The sequence below is a fragment of the Pelodiscus sinensis genome, chromosome 1 (assembly GCF_052426305.1).
Source record: "Pelodiscus sinensis isolate ZL-2025 chromosome 1, ASM5242630v1, whole genome shotgun sequence".
Lineage (NCBI taxonomy): Eukaryota > Metazoa > Chordata > Testudines > Trionychidae > Pelodiscus > Pelodiscus sinensis.
The window spans coordinates 199505254-199533235 of NC_143052.1; the positions used below are offsets into that span (position 1 = coordinate 199505254).

Below are 27982 nucleotides of genomic sequence, written 5' to 3' on the forward strand. Positions count from 1 at the left end.
GATTAGTGATAGAAATGTAGCCCTGTTAGTCTGGTGTAGCTGAAACAAAATACAGGACTATGTAGCACTTTAAAGACTAAATTTGACACTTTACACCTGAATCTCAACAAAGGATCTAGTTATCTTACCCATTACAAAGATAGCTTCCCCAATTATCACCTCTAATATCATTAGATCACAGACATTTACCCCCCCCCATCCCCCTTCTGTTCTGAAATTTGATTTGTCCTTTTCATATGTGTTCATTTTTTTAATTGTATCCTTTGGTATATATGGTTGTGACAATTTTTTTCCACTATTTGATCTGAGGAAGTGGATTTGGCCCACAAAAGCTATTCATCTAATAAACCATCTTGTTAGTCTTTAAAGTGCTGCATAGTCCTGTATTTTGTTTCAAGTAACTGATTGTATGTGATAATTAAATGAAACTCATAGAGAGCACTTAACACATTCCAAAGATACAGTTGTGAAAGAGCCTACTAATATGGTTTTTTTGAATGCCTATGAAGAAAGCCAAATCCTCCTAACATTGACACCCTGGTTTTCGTGTCAACTACTGCAGTGGAGAATAGGTTATTCTCAATGCTCTAGAAGTGAGTTCCTCTTTGCCCACATAAAGTGGGTGAATTCCTTGGGGAGCCTGTTATTGGCTTTGCCAGCAGGCTTTTCTGCTCTCCTCAACTCATCCAGTGTACTGGGGGGAGGGTTTGTATATATCCTTTCTTCTCTAGTCTTGCTTCAAGACTAGATCGGTCCATTCAGGTTCTTTTTTAACAAATGTAAACTACTTGATTAAAATGTGACATTACAGGTTGAACCTCTCTAGTCCAGCACTCTATGATCTAGCCACATCTGTGGTCCAGCATGATTTTAGTTAGCAGGATGCCCACTTATCATGGGTGTGGCCAAGTTTCCCCTGGCCCCATAAAGTTTGTGTACATCCCCCAGTCCTGGCTCTTGGTGTTCTGTGTTATTTAGTTCTGTCTTTTAGGAGCCCAGTAAGCAGTGGGAGTGTTGGTAATGTTGCTAGACAATATTGACCTCCTGAGGTTAGGCAAATCCTCTAGTTGAGCACCAGTCATTTCTTGAAGGTGCCAATCTGTACCTTATCAGTTAGAGTACTGAGTCTTGTGGTTCGTGTTACACTGGGAGGCTTTGGTTCTCCATTATTCTCTGCTCATGTGCTAGTGAAAGCTGTGCTTTGGGCATTTTGCTTTTTCTCTCCTGCTCTTCATTGACCTGAGAAGTATGGAGAAGCAGCATCCCGGTAATTTAAAAATAAATGCTGTATTTTCACCATAACCATCACAGAGAGGCAGGCTGCCATATCTAATACTTCGATGTATAGCTGGCTGTGCTATGAGATTTGTTCACTGCAGCAGTCAGGTCTGAGAGAAAGTACATGAAATCTCTCTCAGCTGTAATGAGAAGACAGTCTGGGAGGCATCAGTGTGATTGATCCATAGTGTTCGTAAACAAATATTTTGTTGGACTTGCTTATGACTGAGACTTTGTATTGTTTAATCAGGGAGCAGTACTAGCAGCAGTATCAAGCCACAAATTCAATTCTTTCTATGGGGATCCCCCTGAAGAGCTGCCAGACTTCTCTGAAGACCCTACCTCCTCAGGTAATTTCATTTGAAGCATATTTACCTTTCACGTTCAATTTTGAATCTTTATTAGTTTTAGTCCCATGTTGTTTGCGGGTTTCCGACAGTGTCATTGAGCAGTATGTACATTACAGTTCGTGTGACCATTTCAGTATCATTTATAGTAGCTTTAATGACTCCAGGGAGTGTTCAGAGAATGCTTATTCAGAGTGCTATAGATCATCCTGGATTTTCTTTAATTTGACAGTGTTTCATGTCAAAGTCTGACATAATGTCATATTTACATTACTCGAGTCTGAGCTTTTTTTCAAAGTGTGCTCTGTACCATTAGTAGGATTGGGTTTCTTTTTCCCTCCTAATTCTTTTCATTATGTATCTCTCTGTATAGTTCAGAACTTGTTGGTCTCCTTTTCTTAAACTGGATTTTTTTTTAAATTCTCTTGTAGATGTTCATTGACATGTTTTGTATAATTTAGGTTTTGTATAAATACACTTTCTGAAGATCTGAGCTCAATAGAATTACTTCTGCTTTTTGCAAATTACCATAGACACAAGTTTTCTTAACAAATACAGCAATATTTAGATTGCAGCCATTGTTTGTGTCCATGTGACCACATAAAAGCTTAGTATACTAGAAGATGTCTCAGGGAACTAATTGTGTGTTTTTGGATTAGTGGAAGGCTGGATTCTCATTTCCTATCCCGATATTTCTAAAAGGAAAGAAATGAAAAGCACTTACAAGTACAGGCAGTCCCCGGGTTACATACAAGATAGGGACTGTAGGTTTGTTCTTAAGTTGAATTTGTATGTAAGTCGGAACTGGTACATATTGTAGGGGAAACTCTAGCCAAACATTTCTCCAGAGCTCAGTTTTATTCTCCCACACCTCACTTCCCTCAGTCCTTTAGTCTCAAGCTGAGGTGTCTGCTGAGAAAAGCCGCTCCGCGTCTCCCTGGTCTGCTGGGGGGGGGGGGGGGACTCTAGCTTCGTGTCTCCCTGGTCTGCTGGGGGGAAGCAGCTACTGCGGGGTTGCCTCACCCCGTTTGTAAGTAGGGATCCGATGTAAGTTGGATCCGTGTAACCCGGGGACTGCCTGTATTAAGAATGGCAGAGAAAAATAGTGGAAAAGTAAATTTATTTTTTAAATGTGTTATCAATTATATAAGGTTGGAATATTCAAATATAGGTGCCCAAATAAAAACAACTGTCAGTGCAGTCAGTTGGAACTTCAGACCATGCATTTAGATGCCTACATATGGACTTGGGCATATAACTATAGGCACTCATATTTGAACATTTTATGTATTTCACAGAAGGAAACTTTGTTTGATTGGATATCAGTTAGAATTATTTGTAGCACTTCAATAGATTTTTTTTTCTGCTGCTTCCTGAGTCATGATCACAGAAGTAGGCCACATATATGTCTGCAATAGCAATGTTTCTATTACAGGAATAGTAAGGTTCCTCGTTTCAGCTTCAGTCTTGCATCAACAGGATGTCTGTCTTCCTCATTTGGGTTTGAGGTTGCAGATACTGGTGTATGTCACTAGCACAGGTTCTCAGTTCTTTTCTTCCAGCAATCATGTATTCAGACACTTATGTATGTGCTCCTAGCTCTTTTACACTGGATCATTTGGAACCTCCTTAATTTCTGGATGAACTGTTGCACTTCTTTGAGTTCCTCTAGGAGGAAGCTGAAACAAACTCCTTCTCCAAGATAGCAGTTGTTGATTTCCCTATAGAGTGCAACCCAAGAGTTGAGAAACTGCTCCCAAGGGAAGGATTGCCAACTGTCTAAAAGCACAAACCCCACCCATCCCCCAAGGCCACACCCCTGTCTTCTACTTGTCCAAAGCCTCACTCCCCGCTCATTCTATGCTCCCTCTCTCTTTCACTTGCTGTCCTCCATCTTCAATCACTTTCAGTGGGCTAAGGCAGGGGTTTGGAGTGCAAGAGAATTGTGTGGGCTCTAGAGTGGAGGAGGCTCTGGGCTGAGCCTGAGGCAGGAGTGTGGGGTACAGAAAATGGTGTGGGATGCAGGCTCTGGGTGGGAATTTGGACATGAGAGCGGGCTCAGGACTATGGCGTGAGATACGGGTACAGGAGGGGGTATGGGTTGGGAGGCAGTTTGGATCCGGGAGGGGATACAGAGGTGTGGAAGACTACACTGGTTCTTAAAGATGGAATTTTTCAAAAGACCCTAAAGGAATTAAACTCCTGTCACAGGATGGCTAGCCCCAGTAAATGAAGTGGAGCACACCAGAGTCAAAGCGGATATTTGTTTGGCCAGTTGGGATGGACAGGAGTTCTGGCCTTCTCTGAACATCCCCACATTCAGTAACCAAAGGGTGAAACTCAGGGAGCTAGGAGGTGTTGGCAGGAAGCCAAGCGAGCAAATGGTGGAAGGTGTTGAGATGTGAAATAAGAGACCCTACTTGCTTCTTGATTCTTTGTGTGAGTTTTAAGCCAGGAGTTGGGGAAATAAGATGAATTGAACCAGGCAGAACTACCATGCCTACAAAAAATACTGGGCATGGAAATGGACTGGACCTTAAAGCATGGATTATGAGTAGATAGGGAAATGTCTGTTTAGATGCAATCAGATTATTTCATTTTGTTGTTTTGTTAACTTCTCTGTGTCCATGTTCTCTTCTCTCCCTCCTCCCCCTCCACTTACACTGTACTTTAAGCTGTATACCAGGGATGGAATTTCCCTGTGTTTTAAAAAAAAAAAAACTCAGTTCCTTTTAAAACACCTAGCAACCAAGTATGCTTTATCAAGTACAGGCAGTCCCCGAGTTACGCGGATCCGACTTATGTCGGATCCGCAGATACAAACAGGGATTTTCTCGCCCTGCAGGACTGGAGCGGCGGGACGCCTGGTCCCGCCGCCCGCCTCCTCCGGGGCGAGAAAAGCTGCTCCCCGTCTCCCTGGTCTGCTGCGGGAGCCAGCAGACCAGGGAGACGGGGAGCAAAGCCCGGGGCTGTGGTAGAGCAGGTGGGACACTGCCAGTTGGTCCCACAGCACCGCTCCTTGGCGCTACTGGACCAACTCGGCAGCACCCCAGCTACTCTGCCCCAGGAGTCCTGATTCAGCCACTGCTGATCAGTTTCAGCAGTGGCTGAATCAGGACGCCTGGGGCAGAGCAGCTGGGGTGCTGCTGGGTTGGTCCAGTAGCGCCGAGGAGCGGCCGCGCTACTGGACCAACCCAGCAGCACCCGAGCTGCTTTGCCCCAGGCGTCCCCAAGTTAGCCGCTGCTGAAACTGACCAGCGCTGACTACAGGAAGCCCGAGGCAGAGTTGCTCTGCCCCGGGCTTCCTGGAATCAGCTGCTGATCAGTTTCAGCAGCAGCTGACTTGGGGACGCCTGGGGTTCTTAAGTTGAATCTGTATGTAAGTCAGAACTGGTGTCCAGATTCAGCGGCTTAATAATAAACCTACAGTCCCTATCTTGTACGTAATCCGGGGACTGCCTGTATATCTTTTTGTTTTGTTAATAAAATCACCTTTTTTAAGGTAATGATTTGATTCTTATGTCCTGGAAGGTAACGGGTCTGTGTGTGCATGCCTAAGACTGAGAGGCCAGCTACAAATGGAGTGCCATTTGTTTACTCTTTTTTTTGAAGATCTGTTGTAAAAGAGTTTGGGGATACCCCTCTGAAAGAAGTCCAAGTGCTTTCTCCCTGGATTCAAGAAGAAAGGGATCTAATTTGTTTCACTTGGTGATGGCAGCTACCTCCAACGGCAAGGGAATCTGTGACCTTGGGAAGCTTTTAAGCAGAAGCCTATAGAGGCAAGGTACTGTAAGGTGTCTTGCAGACCCCGACCTTCTGCACTCGGAGTGCCAGAGTGAGGAATAGCCTTTACACCAATATAGGGGCTGTAAGCAATCCAATGAGCAGATGGGGTTGATCAGGGATAGGTAAGAGTTACCTGAGACCGGAGTCCCAGGAAGAAGCAACTCACTGCCAACACCTAAACTCCCTCCCATAGCCTGTACCCTAAATCCCTGGCCTATCCTAGTAAAAGTGAGTGATGGTGAGGGAGAACGAGTGAAGAATGGTGGATGAGGCTTCAGGGAAGGTCCAGAGGGAAGTCAGGCATGGGTCTTTGGGTGTGCATGATTAGACAGTTGGCAACCCCATCCCATGGGCATGTGGAAGTCCTGACCATGCTGACAGTTCGCTGGGCTCCAGTCAGTGAAGGTTCAGCACTGCCCAAATGTCAGGCAGACCACACGGGCACAGACTGTGCATATATGGGGGCCCATTGACTGTTCTGCCCTGGAGCCTGGAATTTCTCTTGGCAAGCCTGAAATCTCCTTTTTTTCCTCATTACCGCCCATAGCACTGGGTCTTGATCCAGCCAGTCGATTGGTCAATATGTAGTATTTCCCTAATATCCTGTCCTGTTTGGGATAACATGTTCCCTTCATCAGCATGTCTCCTCTAATGACAATACGTAATGGTTGGAAGAACCAAACATATGAGGAGGAGGTGCAGAAGGGAGGAGGAGGCAATAAAACAAGTTGTGAAGCTTTTGTAGGTTATCTGCAGCATGCCACTTACCTAGTTGTTATCAACTGACAATATGCTAATATTGCAGAAATAAGTCTTGAGGAATTTGAAGGAGGACAATAAAATAGTACTTTATGAATTTTTCTGGGATAGATGTTAAATTAAAATGCCTTCTTCATATTTATACAGCCCTGCAAATCTGTGGATATCCGCGGATGTGGATGCTGATATCTGTGGTTCATTTTTGCAGATGTGAATACAAATGTTGTATCTATGCAGGGCTCTAAATATTTACATTCAGTAACTCCTACTAGAAATAAAGCGATCTACTAAAATTAGATATTTTATGGCTGTTTCTTATTCAAAGCTAATGAACACATTTCTAACATCTAGCACTTTCAAGATGTCTTGTGAGAGTCTGTGTTCCAAAACTAAAACCCTTGCACTGACCAACATTAAAACCTTGTTTTTCTTGTCACATGATATTGGTGCAGTAAGAAGCATTTCATTTATGCTGATTTAACTTCTTTGGTCATCTCTTGAGCCGCAAATCAAAGAAAGGTCATGCAAGTATTTGAATTGCTGTTAGCTTTGCAGGCTGAACTGGAAAGAGATTTTTCTCATGATGAATACTTATGTCTTTTACCTGACTTCCCTATTTCAGGCTTTAAGCCGCATAGTGTAAGCCCATATGCTTAACCAATAAATAGAAAAGCCCATAAAGATACCAATGTCAACTCTTAAATTTTTCAGTTCTATGCAACTTTTTATAGCCTGACTTTCAGACCTGTTGACCAATTACAAAACCCACAAAAATCAATGGGTGCTCACAAACTTTGAAAATCAGGTAGTTGATTTTTTTTTTTTTAAAAAGCACATTTTATCTTTTGTTGTGGAGTACTGACAAATGCACACTTGAGATGTTTCCTTGTGGGGCTCATTTACTGTAAGAGTCATTAATTGTTTCACAGTTGCTTCATATGTTGTTTGCAGTTCTATGGTAGCCACGTTGGTCCCAAGATATTAGAGAGATAAGGCAAGTGAAGCACTAACTTTAATTGGATTAAATTCTGTTGGTGAGACACACACACTACTGACTTCATATTTCATTTTTAACCATTAACTATTTTCATCCATTTCAAATAGTACTGGACTTTTTTGTAAGATGTTTTATATTGCTTTTAAACCACACGGAATGTACCACAGGATGTATCTAAAAGGGTAATTGACCGAGTATACATGGTTCAGCTTGTGCTGTACAGTATTTTGCAGTATTTCCTGCATATCTATTTGCTTTCTGAGGTCTGTGGTAAATGATTAACTTAATGCAAGCAACAGTTTCTTACTGGATCAAGCTGGCATTTTAAGAGCACATTAGTTTTTGGATTCTTTGCATAAATGGCATGACTTCCTAAGGGCTTCTATTTATAAATGCAACTTGAAAATGACTCTTGCCTCAAGATTCCTGTGGGTAAATATTTGGACTTTTAGAATCTACTTTGTCATAGTAAATTATAGAAATTTAGTAATATTAACTCTTCATAATTAAAATTGAAAATAAAAAGACAGAAAGACAAACCTGCTAGCCTTTCACTGTGGGAGAGAACAATAAATGGTCTAGTTTTAGGCACCAGTGCTGCAGAGATGCATGTGAGTAACTTTATGCCCTTGAATAGTCCTATGGAACTCAACAGAATTACTCATTGCATAAGTTTTTTAGGTGAAGGTCTTAGTCTGCAGTTCAAATAGTAGTGGTCTCTATCATTACCAGGCACAATATAACATAGTTAATAGTGCTAAAGCATCATTACCAATTTTGCAAATTCTTTAGTTAACAATTTATTTATTGTCAATGTTTGAAAAATCCAAGTAATCATATTAATATTCTATTGATTAGTCTTACAAAGTCTGACCGCCTTTGCTTGCTTAATTTGCTTATGTGTACCATAAAAAGTTTTGAAACGGGAAGGAAATCATAGAAATAGAAGGGGTAAAGTATCACATGCTCTCTACACTCATGAGCATTTTACTTTATCTTTTTTATTTTATTTTTTTCTGATGTCCTGTACAGTATCTTTGTTAGGATTTTCATAATGTTTTGTTTACTGCTGTTAGGTTTGACAGCTTTGCAGGAAATCTGTTTTAGTTATGGTTTTTTTTCCCCTCTCAGCTATTTTAGTGTGTTTTGTTAACATGGATTTGACACTGATTTCATAGTACCAGTGGATTCACTATTATACCTGCAGCAATTTTCAATAATAAACTTGCATCCTAAAAATTTAACTTAAAAATCATGAAATATGATGCCATGCTACATTTACAATAAAAATATTTTTTTCAATAAATCGGTTATGAAATAGTTCAAAACAGCAATATTCTATGTATACTTCTGTAAAGCAGCCATTGTCTGAATATGGGGAATTTCAGAAACCTAGCAGTGTGCAAATGTGCTAACTGCCCCAATCCCAAATATTTTTTTCAAGTACCATCTGTCTCTCATACAAAGTTTTTAAAAACGTCTCAAGTTTTTGTTCATACTACGTGTGACTAAATTAGTGTGCCAAGTTGCAGTTTTATAACTTGCTTGTTCTGAAATCTTCATACTATTGTTGTTTGTCCAAATGCTGCGCCTTCCTACTAGGACTTCTAGCAGCAGAAAGTAGGTAACCCTTTGTTTTCCTCTAAGGCTTATCATTCTGTTTATATGGTTGTGCATGCTTAAAGCTCAAGCTTTTTTCTCCTTAGCTTGTCATGCTTTATTTTTAATACTGCCTGCAGAAGAAAATCAAAATGGCCTATGCATATGGTAGTAATTTTGTCCATAAAACTTCTCAAAGCAGAGCAATTAATATTAAAATTGAAATGTGATATATTGATTTAGAGGCAGTATTAAAAATTTTGGTATTCCTTGTTTTTAGTATTTATTCTGCTATAAAATCTAAACTCTAATTCATAACCCAAATAAAAATGCAATTAAGATTTATTAAGAAAAGGACAATATTTCTAACTTTTGTAGTTTGATTTCCAAATTAATTATCAGGAAATACTGGATTTTTCCCTGAATAGCAGTTATTTATTATCAGATTAGACATATATTTTTACATTACGTATTTTACTAACTTTGCATGATTTTTTTTTGTTTTATGTTGTGCTATGTAGTATGTGTAGATACATTTGTTTATATGTATAAAACTAATCTGCCTATCCACCATGTATGTTTATATATAAAGAATGGGGGTAGGTTTTTAAGTTGCAAGTTAACTGCATGCTTTGAGAGAGGCTGAAAGTCAAGGGCCTCCAGAACCTGTATACTGTATACATGATATTGGTCAGCGCAAACAAATTTTGCAGGGGTGAAGGAATGAAATTCTTGTTCCTCTGAGTCACTGAGGATGGTTCCAACCCAAACCATAGCAAATTCAAAGGGAATAAATTCCAAATTTCAAATTGCAGCTAAAAATGTTTGTGTGAGCACAGTATAGGTTGAACCTCTCCAGTCTAGCACCCTTAGAACCTAACCAGTGTCGAACTAGAGAATTTACGGAACCACAAGAGGTCATTATTGTCAAACACGGGTGGGCAATCATTTTTGTTGAGGGGGGACACTCCAAGATTTTTGAAAGTGGTCAAAGGCTGCACTCTACCATGATATGAATGGAGGAGGTGCAGAGTTTGAGATGGAGGTTGGATGCAGGAGGAAGCTTGGGGTAAGGGATTGGGGGTGCAAGAGGGATACTGGAGTCTGAGAGGGAGTTGGAATGAAGCAGGTGGTTGTGACTAGGGCAGAGGACTGGAGTGCAGGGTTTGGGATGTGCCCTAGGGTGTGATCTGGAGCAGGAGATTGGGGTGTCAGATCTGGGAAGGGATATAGGTGCAAGAGGGGGACAGAGGGTTTTGGTAGGTTGGGGGGGGCGGAGAGTTGGGGCGGGAAAGGGCTGGGATGTCAGAAGCAGTCTGTGGCCAAGAGACTTACTTGCCAGCTACCAAACTAGCTTGCCTGGCCATGTGCTTCATGAATAACTGAGCCCAGGAGAGGGGATATGGTTCTTCTTGGCTGTCTGTTATTCCAACAGGCAGCTTGCATTGGCTGGTTTCTGCCAGAAACTGGCCAATCAGAATGTGCTGGGGGTGGGGCAGCTCCTAAAACTTCCCCCCTCCCCTCCAGTTTTAACTCAGAAATGGAGCCCTGCAACCACATTTCTGCCGAGCGCATGGGGCTGCAGGGCCAGCTGGGGAGCCTGCCTGGGCCTCCATGGGCCAGATCCGGTGGCTTGGCAGGCCAGATCCGGCCCACGGACCATATTTTGCCCAGGCCTGGCCTAGCAGCATTACCAACACTTCCACTGCTTACTGGGCTCTTAGAAGAAATTTGAGGGTAAATGAGAGCTAAATAACAGCACAGAACAGTGAGAGCTGGGACTGATGGCAGTAAATAAACTCTGAGACCACAGGAAACTTGGTCACACCCATAAGTGGACATCTAGCTAACTAAAATAATGCCAGACCATGGATGTTGCTGTACCAGAAAGTGCTGGAAGAGAGATTGGGTTAGATTAGGATTATATCTGTGTTAAAATTTTGTGGTTACCAATAATAATTACCTAACCAGATTTAGATCATGGTCTTACATCCTACTTTCTCTAAACTCACTCTCTCATTGTGGATTTTTTTTCCCCCGGGATGGGGCTACTACATAGTTTGCAGACATCTATTAGCTTTCAAATGCCATCTGCACACAATGCAAGAAGAGAGAAAATCTCCTGGAACTCCCACCCCCTTCCCATATTTTGACTGGGGAGGCTGGTAGGGATCCCTCCCCCCAGCAGCCAAACATCAGCAAGCTAATAAAATAGAGAGAGAGGCTGCTCTTGAACAGCAGAAGAGGGAAGCTTATTTATGGTTGCAATAGGAAGCAAAAGGGGTAGTTTTATATAGGGTGAATGTGTGTTGGTAGGAAGGCTTTTGTTAGTTAACATTTTATAAATAACTATTTTAACTAATTTCGCTGCTTGGGCTGTTCTGCTTTTTAATGTATGGCACTCCTATGAAAAATGATCATGTAAATGCTGCAAATTTTTACCCAGTGTATTTACTCACTCTCTCGTGCTATCCATATATGATTCATATCTAGGGACAGATGTAAGGAAAATGTCTCTGTGGACAAGAAAACTAACAAGACTTAGTGGAGAGCTAATGGGTCTGGCAAGAGAGGAGGAGAGCCAACATTATTTTTTAATTAATGTATTTTAAGACTATCTCTAAGATAAGTTTTTCTTTCTGTTGCTTTAATTCTTTTCTTTTTGGCTGTGTCTATATTGGCCCCTGTTCCGTAATAGGGATGCAAATGTAGCACTTTGGAATAGGCAAATCCGCGGGGATTTAAATATCCCCGCGGCATTTGCATTAACATGGCTGCCGCTTTTTTCCGGCTTGGAGATAAGCCGGAGAAAAGCGCCAGTCTGGACGCGATCCTCCGGAAAATAAGCTCTTTTCCGGAGGATCTCTTATTCCTAATTTCAAGTAGGAATAAGAGATCCTCCGGAAAAGAGCTTATTTTCCGGAGGATCGCGTCCAGACTGGCGCTTTTCTCCGGCTTATCTCCAAGCCGGAAAAAAGCGGCAGCCATGTTAATGCAAATGCCGCGGGGATATTTAAATCCCCCGTGGATTTGCCTATTCCAAAGTGCTACATTTGCATCCCTATTACGGAATAGGGGCCAATGTAGACACAGCCCAAGTGTTTTTATTCCATTGCTTTTTATCTCTTCTAGTCTACTTTCTCCTTTCTGTGATCCTATGATCATCAGATTTCCTTGTTGCCTCCTTTCTGTTTTTATACTCTTACTGTATTTTTGTTACTACCTACTTGCTTTTCCCTTTCCCTGTATTTCCTCCCTCATCTCTTTCCTTATGTTGTCTGTGCTTGTTTGTCACCTTCCCTATCATAGTTCTCTTCAAGTTCCCCAACATCCTTTTTCTCTTCCTCATATGCTTTACGCCCTCTGCATGCTTCTTACCCCATACTTCTCAACAGCTTTTATTTCTTACCTCTTCACCTTTTCAACCTTTTGTCTACATTCCCCTTGTAATCTTCATAACACTCACCCGCTGACTATCTGTTTAGGTCTCTTCCCATGCTGAACCTTCTTGGTTTCTCAGTCATTTCATTCTATGACACCTGCCTCTGAACAACATCTATACAACTATGTACAGCGAAACACACATTCATGACACTTCATTCCATGGCTGCCACCTGCTCACTGTGGAGTCACTGTGCACTTGCACATACAGCTACTATAGATTGAAGAATCTCATCAGTCCACATAGTGAGCTGTTGCTCTGCATGATCTTTCTGCACTCCTGTGAAGTCCAGGGGCCAGGCTTATAATGACGGAGAGGTGATGCTGAAAATCGAAATGGGAATTCAGCAGCCCCACAGCTGTCTTTCTGTTAGTATAAAGGGGAACCGCAGTATAAATGGATTGTGGATGGATCCTCTTAATGCTTGCCAGTTCACTGCCTTTAATGGAAAGAGTATGTCGATAATGCTTTTTATTTGTTAGTCCTACAGAGCCAGCATAGGTGAGACAATGAGCTGGATTCTGTTCCTACTTGTTCATCAATAGAATTGAGGGGTTTTTTCCATAAATTTGTTGAGGCCAGAAGGAAGGGCCATTACATAGGTCATCTAATCCAGTGGTTCTCAAACTTTTTGGGCTCAGAACCCCTTTGTAAACTGGCCTGTTGAGATCCAGTAAATGGGCTTAGAAAAATAGGGGAATCTGGGTCCTGTCCTTCGCGGCCCCCCCCCCCCCCCCCGCACGCACACACCCCCTCCGCCAGTAGGGATGTAAAATCCTATTTAATTGGTTAACTGGTTAAATGTGGTGTTCAACTGGTTAACTGATTAAAAGTGAAAGGGTTGGCCCTTGTCACTGGCAAGGGACTGCTCCATGTGGGCTGGAGCGCCCCTGTCCATGGCGAGCCCCACAGAGCTGGAGCAGCCCCCTGCCCATGCCAGGTGGGGGGCTGCTCCACCCTCACCAGTTACCTGTTAAGGTTGACCTTTCACATTGCTCCTCCCTAGCTGTGGGAGAGTGGGAGGCCCTGTGTGCTTTTTGCAAAGCTTTCTGTACACTCACTCCACAGCAGCACCGTGGTACTACTACAAATTCCACTAGGAGTAGGGGAAGCAACTTTTAGCAGCAGACTAGGGACCTCTGAGGCCCTAGGAAAGACTTGTATTTTTAAATTGCCACAAACGTTATGCATGAATTATTTGGACAGTCTTTTCTTCCTATTTGGGTATGAACTTTAGGTCATATTCCTACGTGTGCCTACCACTTCTCCCTCCACCTCCGTTCATCAGCAGGTTTCTCCTCTGTTTACCCTGTCTGAGGGTTTTGATAGCTTCCCTCGGGGATTTCTGTTGCTTCATCAGACCTTGTTTCAGAGCTTTTACAGGAACCTAACCAATTCTCTTCTGACTGACTTCACCAGGGAATTCCCCTTACTCTCCTGGTCTCTGGGTCTCTTCCTCTGACAGCAGTTCTCTTCCCTCTTTATGTAGCTCTCCTTGACCCTTCCACATCTGGAATAACTAAGAGCATATCTAGACTACATTTTAATTTCAAAATGCACGGGAATTTGCATATCTTCTTCCAATCACATTTTCCGAAAGAGAATCTTTTGAAAGTGAAAGTATTCCAGACACAGTTTTAGCAGGAAAAAACCCTTTTTTGAAAAACCACATAAACCTCCTTTTTTTTAGGAAGAGTGGGGCTTTTTTTGGGGGGGGGGGGAGAACACATCTGGACTACTTTCACTTTTGAAAGATCCTCTTTTGAAAATGCGATCAGAAGAAGGATATGCAAATTCCCTCTGAATTTGCATATCCTCTTTCGAAATTAAAACATAGTCTAGATGTGCCCTAATTGTAAATCAATCTATATCAGGGCAAACTGCTGGGTCACAGGCAAAGCTGACTGACTCCCCTGACTGACCAGCTACCATTCCCAGACCTCTTTTCATTGCTCATGAAAGTTATTCTTAGCTATTCAAGGCTTAAACAGACAAGGCTCTGCAAAAACGACTATGCAAGCAAATCCCACAATCTTGCGCTAAGAAAGATCTGTTCATCTGACCCAATTCCCAGTGACACATTATTAGGGTTCAGTGTTAAATCAAGAGAAACTTTTCCCCACTTTGAAGTTTTATGAGGTGGAGCAGAAAGACAGTTTTGGCCTGCCTCTGTCTTTTGGAGCATTAGTTGTCCTAGTGTGTGTTTGTTTTTTCTGTTAATGGTTGACTAAAGGTTGACTTAGTTGCCCAATGGCTATGCCTATAACTTTTGAGTCAGTACCCTTAGTTGTGCTCTCAGTGGGAATGATTCAAGCCAGAAACCAGCTGGTACGCTTCCACTGTCAAGTCTACCCTATCCAAGAAGGCAGCCTTCATCACAGGATAGGAGCCTGCCTGTTTGTCACTCAGCATGCAGTAGGCTGCTTTCTTCTCGTCCTTGAAAAATGTCATTATGCTAGCTTCCCAGGTAGGCTCTTCCCAGCCCACTGCACTGGCCACTCATTCAAAATTACAGAGAAAGGTCCTCCTGTTAAAGCTCTGGTATCACCTTTGTCAGGTGAGGCACCAGTTTGCTCAAGCTGTCCTTTCCAGTACCAGCCAAAGCCCCCGGAGCAACTTGGCAAAGCTGCTTCTGCAACCACTAGACTTCCTGCCACTGGTGTTGAGTGACAGATGGTGCCTCTTGCTGTTTCTGCAGGCTCTCCATCAGTTGTAGGAGCAGCATCTGCATCTTTTCCCATCTTTCCTGCTACCACTGTAGCATGAGTGTTGCTGCTGCAGTTACCAAGAGTGGTACCTCCTACCTACTTCTTTCCCTCTTATCCAAGTTGTGTGGGAAGTCAGTCAATTTCATAAACCGATCAACTTAATGTGTTCTCCACCATGTGTTACTGCATATCTTTACCGGAGTGCCCTCTTCCAGCACTGTGTAGTACAGCAAGTCTGCTCTGCTCACTCTCTGCCTTCTAGATTAAAAAGGCTAGCTAGCATTTTCTGCCAGAACAAGAACTTTCTTGTGATTATGCTTCCAAATGAGCAGAACTGCTTTTTTTTAAGACCTTCTTCCTGCTATAGGTGTTTTAATTTGCCTTTTGCTGCCCATTAACTCTATTCTGCCTTGTGTAAAAGCTTATATGCCCCTTCAATGAAAAATTTCAGACAAGAGAAAGTTTTTGGATGACAGAAATTTGTTTTCCTACAATGAAGATCCATTGTTATTGGTGGGGGATAGATGTAACACATGGGCTTCATCTACACTTGGAAAAATCTTAAGACAGCATAATATGCCAGCAGCATTAAAAAACATTCAATCTAATTAACTCAACTTAGCATCCCCATGAATCAGCTACAAAAAGTTCCTTTCCCCCTCATTACCTTGGGACAGGGGTGTGTTAAAGGGCCTCCGCCGTCCGGATCCAGCCTGCTAAGCAAGTTGATCTGGCCCGTGGATGCCCTGCTGCTCCCCCAGGCCAATTAGGGCCTGGAAGCAGGGAGAAGTGTGCCAAGTTTCTTCCCACCCCGCCTCTGCCCTTCTAGGAGTGTATGGTGCGTCCAACCACCATGTGCCCCTGGCACACTTCCCCTGCCCCCAAGCCCTGGGTGCGGGAGGGTGGCGCAGGAAGTCTCCTCCCACCCTGCAAGGGGCGTGGCGCTTCTTGCAGGATGGGGGCAGGGTGGGAGGAGACTTTGTGTGCTCCCCCCCCTGCCCTCAGGCCAATCAGGGCTTTGGGGGTAGGGGGGAGAAGATGAAACCTCCTCCCACCCTGCAAGGGGCTCAGCACTTAGTCAACCACCAGCTGCTGCTTAGCTGGCAGTTGACTCTAAGCGAAGCACTCCCTTGCAAGGTGGGGGCAAGGAGAAAGAGATTTCACATGTTCCCCCTCCCCAGGCCCTGATTGACCTGCAGGTAGAGGGGTAGCATGTGAAGTCTCCTCCCACTGCCAGGGGCATGGGTACCTAGAGGGAACCGCCAGCTGTTCAGAACAGCTTACGGTTCTCTCTGGGGAGGCAAAGACTTCTCACATTCCCCCTGCTCTCTGGACCAATTAGGGTCTGTGGATGGGGAAGCCTGGAAATGTTCTGGCCCCTGCCCCTTCTGCCTGAGGCCCCACCCCTTCTGCTACTTGAAAAATTTCTGAAGTGGCCCCCAATCAAAAATTATTGCCCACCCCTCCTCTGGGAGCAAAATCTTAACCTTCTCCAAAAGCCATTAAATAAATGGTTTGATAAAAAGGGCTCAGGTATTTTCATGACCCATCTGCACTACCCTGTCCTGGTGGAGTGATAAGAATCCTTATTTTCATAATATAGTTAGGCCTTGGGGGTAGATATGCTGAGTCCTTCCCCATCACCTTTATAAAAATAGGTTTTAATATGTATACGGGTGTCTTCCATAAGGTAAAGAGAAAGAAACTAACTCTTTCTAGGGATAAGTGAACTAGTTCAGATAAAATGAAAATCTACCCAAACCTTTTGGGGTGGTCTCTCGATGGGCTTCAGTTTCTCCTGACTGTCCCTCTTTAGTTTGCTCTCACCAGGCCCATCCCTAGAGGCCCACGAGGCTTGGGGTAACTCCCTCTCCCCCCCCCCCCCCCCCGGTCCCAGGAGTGGGGCTCAGGACAGCCTCCCCACTGCAGGGCCTACCCGTGACTCTGCTCCCACCCCATCCCTTTCCCAAGTCCCACCCCCTTTCTGAATCCCCTCATGCGATGCACACCAGGAGATTACCCAGGGGGCCTGGTGCAGGGCAGCAGCAGAGATCGCCCCTCCCTCCATACTTGCAGCAGTGGGAACCAGAGTGACCTGACCTCCTATTCCGCTTCACCCCACTGCCCTCTCCCAGCCCGTTGCACACTGCTTCTCTGAAGCGGCAGTTTCTTGACCCTCATCTCCAATTAAGCCTATCAACCCTTCACTTTTGGGGCTCTAATCTCCTTCAGTCTCCTGGCTAACTTCTTGGAGGCATCCTGGTAAAAGGTTGTCACCATCTTGCTATCCAGACTTTTCTACCTCTCTTTCCTTCTCTGTACCCTCTTTATAGTAGACATTGCTTATTCTGTTGGCTGCAGCTGCAGGTGCCTGTCTCTGTGACTGGCAGCTCTGGCTGTTGCGTAGGGGTGTGATTCAAGGTGCTTGCTTGTAAAGGAGAGATTGTCTATGCACATTATGGAGTTTGTAGACCCTATTAGACTTCCTCAATAATTCTCTCAAATCTCAGCTATTTTTTAGGGTGTGATAAAGCTGAGTTAACATTACATTCTTCTAAATTCCATACATCGCTCAACTTTCTAATTTTGGGGGGAAATGGAAATAATATGAGAGAGGCTATTTTCACACCAATATTACTGGTTTGTCTTCCAGTATTCTTATGAGAGATCTTGAATCTCGGACTTTTGACACAATTTCCAAACAATAAAGAGGTGTAGACATGTTTGTGGAAGCATCTTTTTGTGGTAAATCCATCATTTCCTCTAATGTAGAAGATACAAAAATAGCTTTCTTATACCTGAGACCGTACTACTGTATTGTTTCAACTCTTTTGCATACAGATGGAAAAGGGAGAAATATTCAGTAGCATAGCAACATAGACAGGGCAGGACTATATTGGAGGTGGGGAGGGGAGTTGATCCAAGCTACAGAATTTAAATTACAGTAGGAGTGTCACTCAAGTTGACATAGTTTAGGTCTGCCTATCATGGGGTCCATGCTATGCTGGATCGATGAGAGAAACTCTCCTGTAGACTCCTCTTACTCCTCTTGAGTCAACCTCCAAGTGATCAGCAGGCGATTTAGCTAGTCTAGACCCACTAAATCAATCCCCGGTGGATTGATTGCTGCAGCATAAATTCCTGCTGTAGTGAAAATAAGTCTGAGATAAAACACACGTGCATTGACTTGGTGTCAGAGGAGTGGTTTTATTTCAGTCACTTTGCAGATTTGTGTTGTGGAAGAAATCCTTTTATTTCCCCCCTCCCAGTGGATGGATGGGAGATGCAAGTATTGTTGGACTGGGTAAGGAGCTCTGGAACTTTCAGACATCCAAGGGATTGTTGATAAGCCAGTACTGGAAACAGTACAGAGTAATATCTTCCATTTATTTCAGAAAGCTAACAATGTAATTCTCTCTGAAGTTGAGTTTCACTTTATATGTTAAAAGGTTTTTTTGTAGCACTACTTTCATCGCTATCTCTCCGTTGAGACCAGAAATTCTTGAAGTAGTCTTCTGTGTGTTCTAATGTTAGTGATCCCAGTTTTTCAATAATATTTTTAGGGGGAAAAGCTGAACTAATTAACTGTAACATTACTAAAAAAGTTAAGCCTTTTTAATTGAATATACATTTTTAAAATTCAAACTTTTTTTACACATTCTGTAAATTGAATGTTTTATGTTGGTAGATAAGACTATAAAAGCAAGCATCATAAATGAACATTTTGAGGATAAATGAATGAAATATAGACATTTTTTCCTAGATAAACAATGGGCTAAAGTGTCTCATTTTCAAATATTTTCAGCTAATTGTAGAAAAATTCAAGATGAACTGTAGGTTGTAAAATGAAATAAATTCAGTATGAGCATTCTGGTAATACACTTGAACAGCCATCCCTATTATTACTTGATTTTAAAATATACAAAGGCATTTTTAAAGCAATAATGCTCTCTTAAACTGATGCTTGTAAATGAATGAAGATATGTTCTGTACTTTTAAATAATGTGAAGTTCGTTCAGTGTGTTCTTCAGTAAAGCCTCTAGCTTTTTAAAATCCTGGTTTAGTTAGTCACAATGAATGAAGTGAAAGATTCCTGTTCCAAAGGTCAGTTTACCATGCATCTTTGCTTGTTTGCCTGCAGGAGCAGTCTCACAGGTGCTGGACAGCCTGGAGGAAATTCACGCACTTACAGACTGCAGTGAAAAAGACTTAGATTTTCTACACAGTGTTTTTCAGGATCAGCACCTTCACACACTACTAGATGTAAGTATTTTTATAATAGAAATATGAATATATTTTCTTCTTTAATCGCTAAATATGTCTCTTCATTTTTATAGGATTTTAAATTCAGTGGGTAATATTGGCTTCTTTTCTGTGTCCTACTTTTGATTTTGCTACAAACAAGAAAATATATATATTTTATAAATGGTAAAAATACAAAATTACTTTAGGAAGACTTGATATTAAAATACAACTTTTCTATCACATTGCTTAGAGTTTTAGAAATATTTTTTGCATGAGAGTTTTTAATCACATTTATATGATTGACAGGTTGGTTTGTGAGTTACACACTGAACAAATGGATATAATGTAAGTTGTTTCTGTGATGAACTGGCATGTGCCGTTCAGAATAACTCCAAGGTATTAATCAGAGCTGGATCAGATGACTTTAGCTATGGGAGTGGTTAAATTCCTTCTGATAGGATTGTGATGTCAACTCCTGAGTCGATCTTAAAAGTCAGCTGTCTTGCCACAAATATTCAGTTTCACTCTTTAGTCAAGCTCTGTTATTGCAAATGACAGATTGGGGGACAGTGGTTCTGGATTGTTTGTAATATTAGTCAACTCTCTGATTGCTTTTGTGTGGAAAGCAGCTGAAAAATATCCATATTTCATGCATTTATGACACCATGCACCTCTAGCTGGACGTACATCATATGTATGGATGTGACTTTTTCCACAGCTTGTGCATGTAAGCTGGAGTTTGTCACTCTTAGCCTGCAAAGTTCTAGCTCCTTCCCTTAGAGATACTAATGATAATGACTTAATGCTCAAGTGTCTGTTAATAGCTTCTAAGATAGCTGCAGATTTTGTAAATTGCTCCCATCTTTTGTTCTGTGCTTTGAATAATTCCAGCACCTTTGCTATCTGTATAGCTATGGCAAGAGTAAAAATCTCTCTCCGGTTGTCACTGCTATGAAAAGGCTTTTATCTGTTAACCCAATAACCAGCCTATCACTGATATTTTCATGTTTTGCATTCCCAAAATCAGTTTTTGGTTATTGTGTGCAGAGCTTTTATATAACATTGAGCATTTTCCCCTGTTCTTGAATTCTTTTGTAAAAACATGCTCTTTCATAAACCATATTTCTCTGAGATATAAATAGCCAAAACCCTTTCAAAGCCATCTTTGTGACTGATACTAGTAAAATCAAGGGATTTAAAGACATGATCTGCATATGTCTCCATAACATAAATTAAAGAAGATTAATCTATCATCAGTTGCCTTGTTGAGCATCACAGCAATGAGAAATCTTGCAAAATATTGTTTCCAAACTCCTTGTTTTGAAGATTTGGCAAAGCTGAAGTCCTTGGGGCATTGAAGTGTGGCATGTTATTGAGATCCTGCAACCATTGTTCCTTTTATTTGCAATTTCGTTGCCGTTTTCCTTCGTTTCTGTTCTTAATTTACTCCTGACACTGTGTTATTAAGTTCTACACCAGATATGACCTAGCTACCTCTCTTATGTACATTAGATATGTTCATCATAAGATCCCTTCATGCTCTGCTAAGAGTGGCTGAGTTCATTTAAATAGTACTGTGTAAAATAGCCTATTTACACAGTGGCTGAACAGTGTGATTTTGTAATAGATACATAAAAGAAATGCTGAGACATTTTCATTTTTTTTAACCAGAGAACGCCTAACTACTGGCCCAGTCCTATAGTCTTCTGAAGAGCTTCAGGCAGTTCCCTCATAATTTGGATCTCCCATGAAAAGAGTTGTCCTAAAACAATTAAATGGTGCTCTCTAAATTAGCTGGACTTGACAACTGCATAATGGACAAACTGTTCTTAGCCTGCTTTTCAACAATGAAAGACAGTTCTTTACACACACTCAACCCCTCACAGGATTGAGCAAATGAAGAAGTATCAGGATTCACCCTAATTAAAAAGTATTAATAATGATATGTTTTACTAATCTTGTTAGAACTGCAGAGGACAGTATAGTCCTGGGATGACAAGCTGGATTCTATACTGATTCATTAATTCATCAACAGACTAGTAACTGACTTCCAGCTGCCTACATTAGGACTGCACAAGTGTAACCAAACACCATACTCTTGATGCATGAACTGAGGCATTTCTACTTTATGCTGAAGAGCCAGTCCTATACACACCCATAGCTAAGGATCGGGAAAATGTCCTGAGCTTTATAGCAACTTGGTTGTGTTCCTCCAACCTTTCCTCTGTTTATTTGGATGGATCCCATGATCTGTGACCACAGAGAGATGACAACATTTGAAAGAATTTAGGGAATTGTGAAAATACTAAACATCCAAGCCCTAGGGTTGCCAGATGGTTTCAGAAAAAATACCCAACAACAACAACAAAACCACACCAAGAAAAAGTTTGTTGAGCGGAAAAAAAAAGACTCCTGAGAGTTGTTAAGCAAAAAAACAACTTTAAAAACCACCATCTTACCTCCCTGGGCCGGGTCAGACAGCTCCCCTGCAGAACCCGGTAAGCACTAGGGTTGCCAGGCTACCTCTGTATTGAGCTGGACAGCCTGGGATTTTTGCCTCCTGCCTGGGAAAAAATCAGAAAGTACCGGACATTTTAGGTGTCCTGTACTTTCTGAATTTTTTTACCGGACAGGAGGCAAAAATACAGAACTGTCTAGTTCAATACCTGGCAACCTAGCTGCAACTTTAAAAACTTTCAGCACTAGAAATATAACAGTCTTTGTCATGGGCATTGTGCATGTTAAATGGATTTAAATAAATTAGTATGCTGATTTATTTCTCACAAATAAGTTTTGTTTATTATTTCAGTATGTACAAATTCATCAAGGCCAAATAAATTTAATCTTCTGCTAATTTATGCAGTCTGTAGTTTGTTTGGTTTTTTTGTTTGTTTGGTTTTTCAGATTAATTATTTTAAGGCCATGTTTTATATGAATGGCAGGACACATAGTATATGCTCTTTTTAACTGAGAGGCCTAATTTTCAAAAATAACTAGTGATTTCACAGATTCATAGCTTTTAAAACAAAAAGGGACTATTTACGATCATTTGTCATTCAGTAATTAATGTATCAGGCCCATAACATCTAGCTTCAACTTCCAGATATTGCATCTTTTTATGTAGCTCATTGAACTACTAAAAGGTGCTCAGATGCAATGGTGATGAGTACAGCATAAGACCTATATAGAATAGAATTTATATATTTACGTACTGGGTTAAAGAGCCCATATCAGAAATCTTCTCCCTTCATAGATTGTTATAGAGAAACAATGATCAAGTCACTGCATAACTTTTCTCTTAGATATACATTAAGTAGCAAATGTGTTTTAGATCATCTTAAAAAGCAGATTTTTCCAGAATTTGAATTATTCTTTTGTCTGTTTTATGAAACCTAAAGTCTAAAACTGGGCATAACATTCTAGTGTGGTGTAACCCATGCTGTATAAGATTTATATGTAGCAAAGGGCTAGCAAATATTCTTGTCTCTCAGAAGTTCTTTTCAAAAGCCTTGGAAGTTCTGTGAGGGAGAATGAGACAAAAGATTTATTCTTATTCAAGAATAAGGTCCATGGGTCACAATAGAGAGGTGTGCATGCATGCGTGTGTGCATGCACCACGTGCACGATCTTTAGAAAGTTTTCCGTAGAGGTAGCCGACAGGTCAGCTGTGAAGGCACCTGAAGTGGCACCAGTATGGTGGTGCGCGTATGCTGTTTCCAACCTGCCACTTGCTCACTTCCTTTGTACTGCCAGTGAGGGTCATTGGTGCTGTCTGCTCTTGCTTTGCAAGAATAAATCATAGTTCTTTATTTCCTTAGTGACCATTCTATTGACAGTTCTTGTTACTTCAGTGTTAGTAGTAGTATTGAGTTAAGAGTTACTGTTAAGTTTAGGTTTTTTTCTTTAGAACGCATGCTGTGATCTCAGGGGGTTAAATTCTGCACAAGTTGTGGGAAGACTAAGCCTCTTTATAGTGTTTGGGGGAAAGGCACCAGACCAATAAAAGTCCCATTTGCCCAGGTGTCTATAGCTTACCTGCTGGGTACTGCTAGGGAAAACTTTCCGATGATCATGAATGCAGTGCGTGCGCGCACATACACACACTTATTGGAATGGACATGAGTAACATCTCTCAAAAAACAATAGTTACAAAAGGTAGGTAACCATCTTATTTAAAGGTATACCAAAACAGTGTTTTACTAGAGTGATGCAGGTTGTACAAACTAAAATATGAAAAACAAAAATTTTAATAAAATTCCCTGTTTGCTACACTTGCCAACCCCCCTATCTCAGGGGGAAGGCAACCCTGGCTCGCCCCAAGCCGTGACCCAACTACAGGCAGTCCCCGGGTTACGTACAAGATAGGGACTGTAGGTTTGTTCTTAAGTTGAATCTGAATGTAAGTCGGAACTGGCATCCAGATTCAGCCGCTGCTGAAACTGATCAGTTTCAACAGCGGCTGAATCTGGACGCCAGTTCTGACTTACATACAGAGTCAACTTAAGAACCCCAGGCATCCCCAAGTCAGCTGCTGCTGAAACTGATCAGCGGCTGATTCCAGGAAGCCCGGGGCAGGGGCTTCCTGTAGTCAGCCACTGGTCAGTTTCAGCAGCGGCTGACTTGGGGACGCCTGGGGCAGAGCAGCTGGGGTGCTGCTGGGTTGGTCCAGTAGCGCCGCCGCTCTTCGGCGCTACTGGACCAACCCAGCAGCACCCAAGCTGCTCTGCCCCAGGCGTCCTGATTCAGCCGCTGCTGAATCTGACCAGCAGTGGCTGAATCAGGACGCCTGGGGCAGAACAGCTGGGGTGCTGCCCGGTTGGTCCAGTAGCGCCCAGAGCGGCGCTACGGGACCAACTGGCAGTGCCCCAGCTGCTGTACCACAGGTGTCCGGAGCAAAGCCACGGAGCACGGGGGCAGCGGGACAGCCCAGACGCGCCATGGCTATCCTGCTGCCCTCGGGCTCCGTGGCTTTGCTCTGCTTTGTTCCCCGTCCCCCTGGTCTGCAGACCAGGGGGACGGGGAGCAAAGCCGCGGAACACGCGGGCAGCGGACAGCCCAGATGCGTCTGGGCTGTCCGCTGCCCATGTGCTCCGCGGCTTGGCTCTGCTTTGCCCCCCCTTCCCCCTGGTCTGCAGACCAGGGGGACGGGGGGGGGGGCAAAGCAGAGCCAAGCCGCGGAGCGCACTGCCAGCTGACAGCCCAGACGTGTCTGGGCTGTCAGCTGACCGCGCGCTCCGCTGCTTGGCTCTGCTTTGCCCCCCCCGTCCCCCCCGTCCCCCTGGTCTGCAGACCAGGGGGAGGGGGGGGGGGGGCAAAGCAGAGCCAAGCCTCGGAGCGCCCGGCCAGCTGACAGCCCTGTCCGCTGCCCACGTGTTCCGCTGCTTTGCTTCCTCTCCCTGGTCTGCTGGAGACCAGGGAGAGGAACGCCCCGTTCGTAACTGCGGATCCGACATAAGTCGGATCCGTGTAACTCGGGGACTGCCTGTATAATCCTCCCCACCCCAGCCACCAGAAGAGGGAGGTCCTACACTTTTCCTCCATCTTCTGGGGGAGAGGGCTGCTCTGAGGTCTCACAGGCCCCATGATCTCCCCCAGCTTGCCCGGGGTTTGAGGGGAACACTAGGAGACCTTGTAGGCCCCACACAATAGCCGAACACTGGGGAAAGGAGTGGGAAGAAGGACGGAGGAGACAGGTGGAACACAGAGTGACTTGATGATGTCACTCTGTCATCCCACAGGAAAAGTTACTTTGAGAGAGGGAGAGAAAATCTTAACCATAGAACAAATTATTTAAAAAATAAAGTAAGCTTTTTACTTCATTAAGTCAGATGAGGTAGTTTGTACATATATAGGATCATATCAATTTCAGCCTGCTTTGGTCAATTTCAGTGTTATACAATTTTTTAAATCATAAATTTCATTAATTTAGCTATTTAAATCTGAAATTTCACAGTGTTGTAGTGGTGAGTGTCCTGACCTCAAAAGAGATAAGAGGGATCTCAAAATTATTGTAAGAAGGGTTACAGCACTCAGGGTATGTCTACACTACCCTCCTAGTTCGAACTAGGAGGGTAATGTATGCATACCGCACTTGCTAATGAAGCCCGGGATTTGAATTTCCCGGGCTTCATTAGCATAAGCGGGGAGCCGCCATTTTTAAATCCCCGCTGCTTCGAACCCCGTGTAGCGCGGCTACACGGGGCTCGAACTAGGTAGTTCGGACTAGGGTGCCTATTCCGAACTACCGGTACACCTCGTTTCACGAGGAGTAACGGTAGTTCGGAATAGGCACCCTAGTCCGAACTACCTAGTTCGAGCCCCGTGTAGCCGCGCTACACGGGGTTCAAAGCAGCGGGGATTTAAAAATGGCGGCTCCCCGCTTATGCTAATGAAGCCCGGGAAATTCAAATCCCGGGCTTCATTAGCAAGTGCGGTATGCATACATTACCCCGCTAGTTCGAACTAGCGGGGTAGTGTAGACATACCCTCACAGACTTTAAGGTCAGAAGGGTCCATTATGATCATCTAGTCTGACCCCCTGCACAGTGCAGGCCACAGAATCTCACCCACCCCTCTTAGAATAATCCTCTCACCTATGTCTCAGATACTGAAGCCTTCAAATACTTTGAAAGCCCCAAGATGCAGAGAATCCTCCAGCTGTGATCTGTGCCCCATGCTACAGAGGAAGGCGAAAAACCTCCAGGGTCTCTGCCAATCTACCCTGGAGGAAAATTCCTTCCCGACCCCAAATATGGCGATCAGCTAAACCCTGAGCATGTGGGCAAGACTCACCAGCCAGACACGCAAAAAATTCTCTATAGTAACTCCATTGACCTATTCCCCACTGATAATGAATGGTCAATTAGTTACCAAGATCATGTTCTCAAACCATCCCCTTATCATAGAACTGGAAGAGACATCAGAAGACATCAAGTCCAGCCCCCTGCTCTAGGCAGGACCAATCCCATCTAAATCAACCTGGCCAGGGCTTTGTCAAGCCAGGATTTAAACACCTCTAGGGATGGAGACTCCACCCATTCCAGTGCTTCACCACCCTCCTAGTGAAATTGTTTTTCCTAATGTCCAACCTGGACCTCTCCCACCATAACTTGAGACCATTGCTCCTTCTTCTGCCATCTGTCACTACTGAGAACAGCCTCTCTCCATCCTCTTTGGAACCTCCCTTCAGGAAGTTGAAGGCTGCTATCATATCCCCCCTCACTCTTCGCTTCTGCAGACTAAACAGACCCAACTCCCTCAGCCTCTCCTCATAAGTCATATACTCCAGCCCCCTAATCATTTTGGTTGCCCTCCGCTGGACCCTCTCCAATGCGTCCACATCCTTTTTGTAGTGGGAGGCCCAGAACTGGACACAGTACTCCAGATGTGGCCTCACCAATGCCGAATAAAGGGGAATAATGACATCTCTGGATCTGCTGGCAATGCTCCTCTTAATGCAACCTAATATGCCATTAGCCTTCTTAGCTACAAGGGCACACTGTTGACTCATATCCAGCTTCTAATCCACTGTAACCCCCAGATCCTTTTCTGCAGAATTACTACTTAGCTGGTTGGTCCCCAGCTTGTAACTATGCTTGGGATTCTTCCGTCTCAAGTGCAGAACTCTGCACTTGTCCTTGTTGAACCTCATCAGATTTCTTGTGGCCCAATCCTCCAATTTGTCTAAGTCACTCTGGACCCTATCTCTGCCCTTAAGCGTATCTACCTCTCCCCCCAGCTTAGTGTCATCCGCAAACTTGCTGAGGGTGCAATCCATCCCCTCATCCAGATCATTAATAAAGATATTGAACAAAACCGGTCCTAGAACCGAACCTTGGGGCACTCCACTAGAAACCAACCGCCATCCTGACATCAAGCCATTGATCACTACCCGCTGGGCCCGGCCTTCTAGCCATCTTTCTATCCATCTTACCGTCCATTTATCCAATCCACATTCCCTTAACTTGCTGGCAAGAATATTGTGGGAGACCGTATCAAAAGCCTTGCTAAAGTCAAGGTGTATAGCATCCACTGAGTTCCCCATGTCCACCGAGCCAGTTACCTCATCATAGAAGCTAATCAGATTGGACAGGCACAACTTTCCCTTTGCGAATCCATGCTGACTATTCCTAATCACTTTCCTCTCATCAAGTGCCTCAAAATGGATTCCTTAAGGCTCCCTTCCATGATTTTTCCAGGAACCGAGGTAAGACTGACCGGCCTATAGTTCCCTGGATCATCCTTCTTCCCTTTTTTGAAGATTGGCACTACATTTGCCTTTTTGCAATCATCCGGGATTTCTCCTGATCTCCACAACTTTTCAAAGATAATAGCCAAAGGCTTCTCAATGACATTTGCCAACTCCCTCAGTACCCTTGGGTGCACTAAGTCCGTACCCATGGATTTATGTACGTTTAGCTTTTCTAAATAGTTCCTAACCCAGTGGTCCCCAACCTTTTGAGGTTGTCGGGTGCCAGGGGGCGTGGCCGTTCGCCCGCCGGGTGCCAGGGGACGGGGACACTTGTGCGCCCGGGAGCGGCCCCCCCCATAGCCACTTGCCCGGGGCCGGGGCCCCCCCATAGCCACGCGCCTGGGGGGCCGCGGCCCCCCCATAGCCACGCGCCCGGGGGGCCGGGGCCCCCCCATAGCCACGCGCCCTGGGGGCCGGGGCCCCCCCATAGTCACGCGCCCGGGGCCGGTGTCCCCCCCTGCAAGCACCCTGCAAGCGCCCGGGGCCGGCGCTTCCCCCTCCCCCTCACCCCTGCAAGCGCCATGCGCCCAGGGCCAGCGCTTCCCCCTTCCCCCCTGCAAGCGCCCCGGG

At 43.8% G+C, this 27982-nt stretch overlaps 1 protein-coding gene across 10 annotated transcripts in view; it reads left to right on the plus strand.

Annotated features, from left to right (window-relative positions):
* The window catches only part of CASK (calcium/calmodulin dependent serine protein kinase), a 357337-nt gene that overhangs the window by 227823 nt on the left and 101532 nt on the right, over window positions 1-27982 (plus strand). For all 10 annotated transcript variants that reach the window (XM_075912872.2, XM_075912888.2, XM_075912881.2 and 7 more), the window contains 2 exons: window positions 1529-1628; window positions 19058-19179. In XM_075912872.2, coding sequence (XP_075768987.1) covers window positions 1529-1628; window positions 19058-19179 — 222 coding nt within the window. The remainder of the gene's footprint in view (window positions 1-1528; window positions 1629-19057; window positions 19180-27982) is intronic.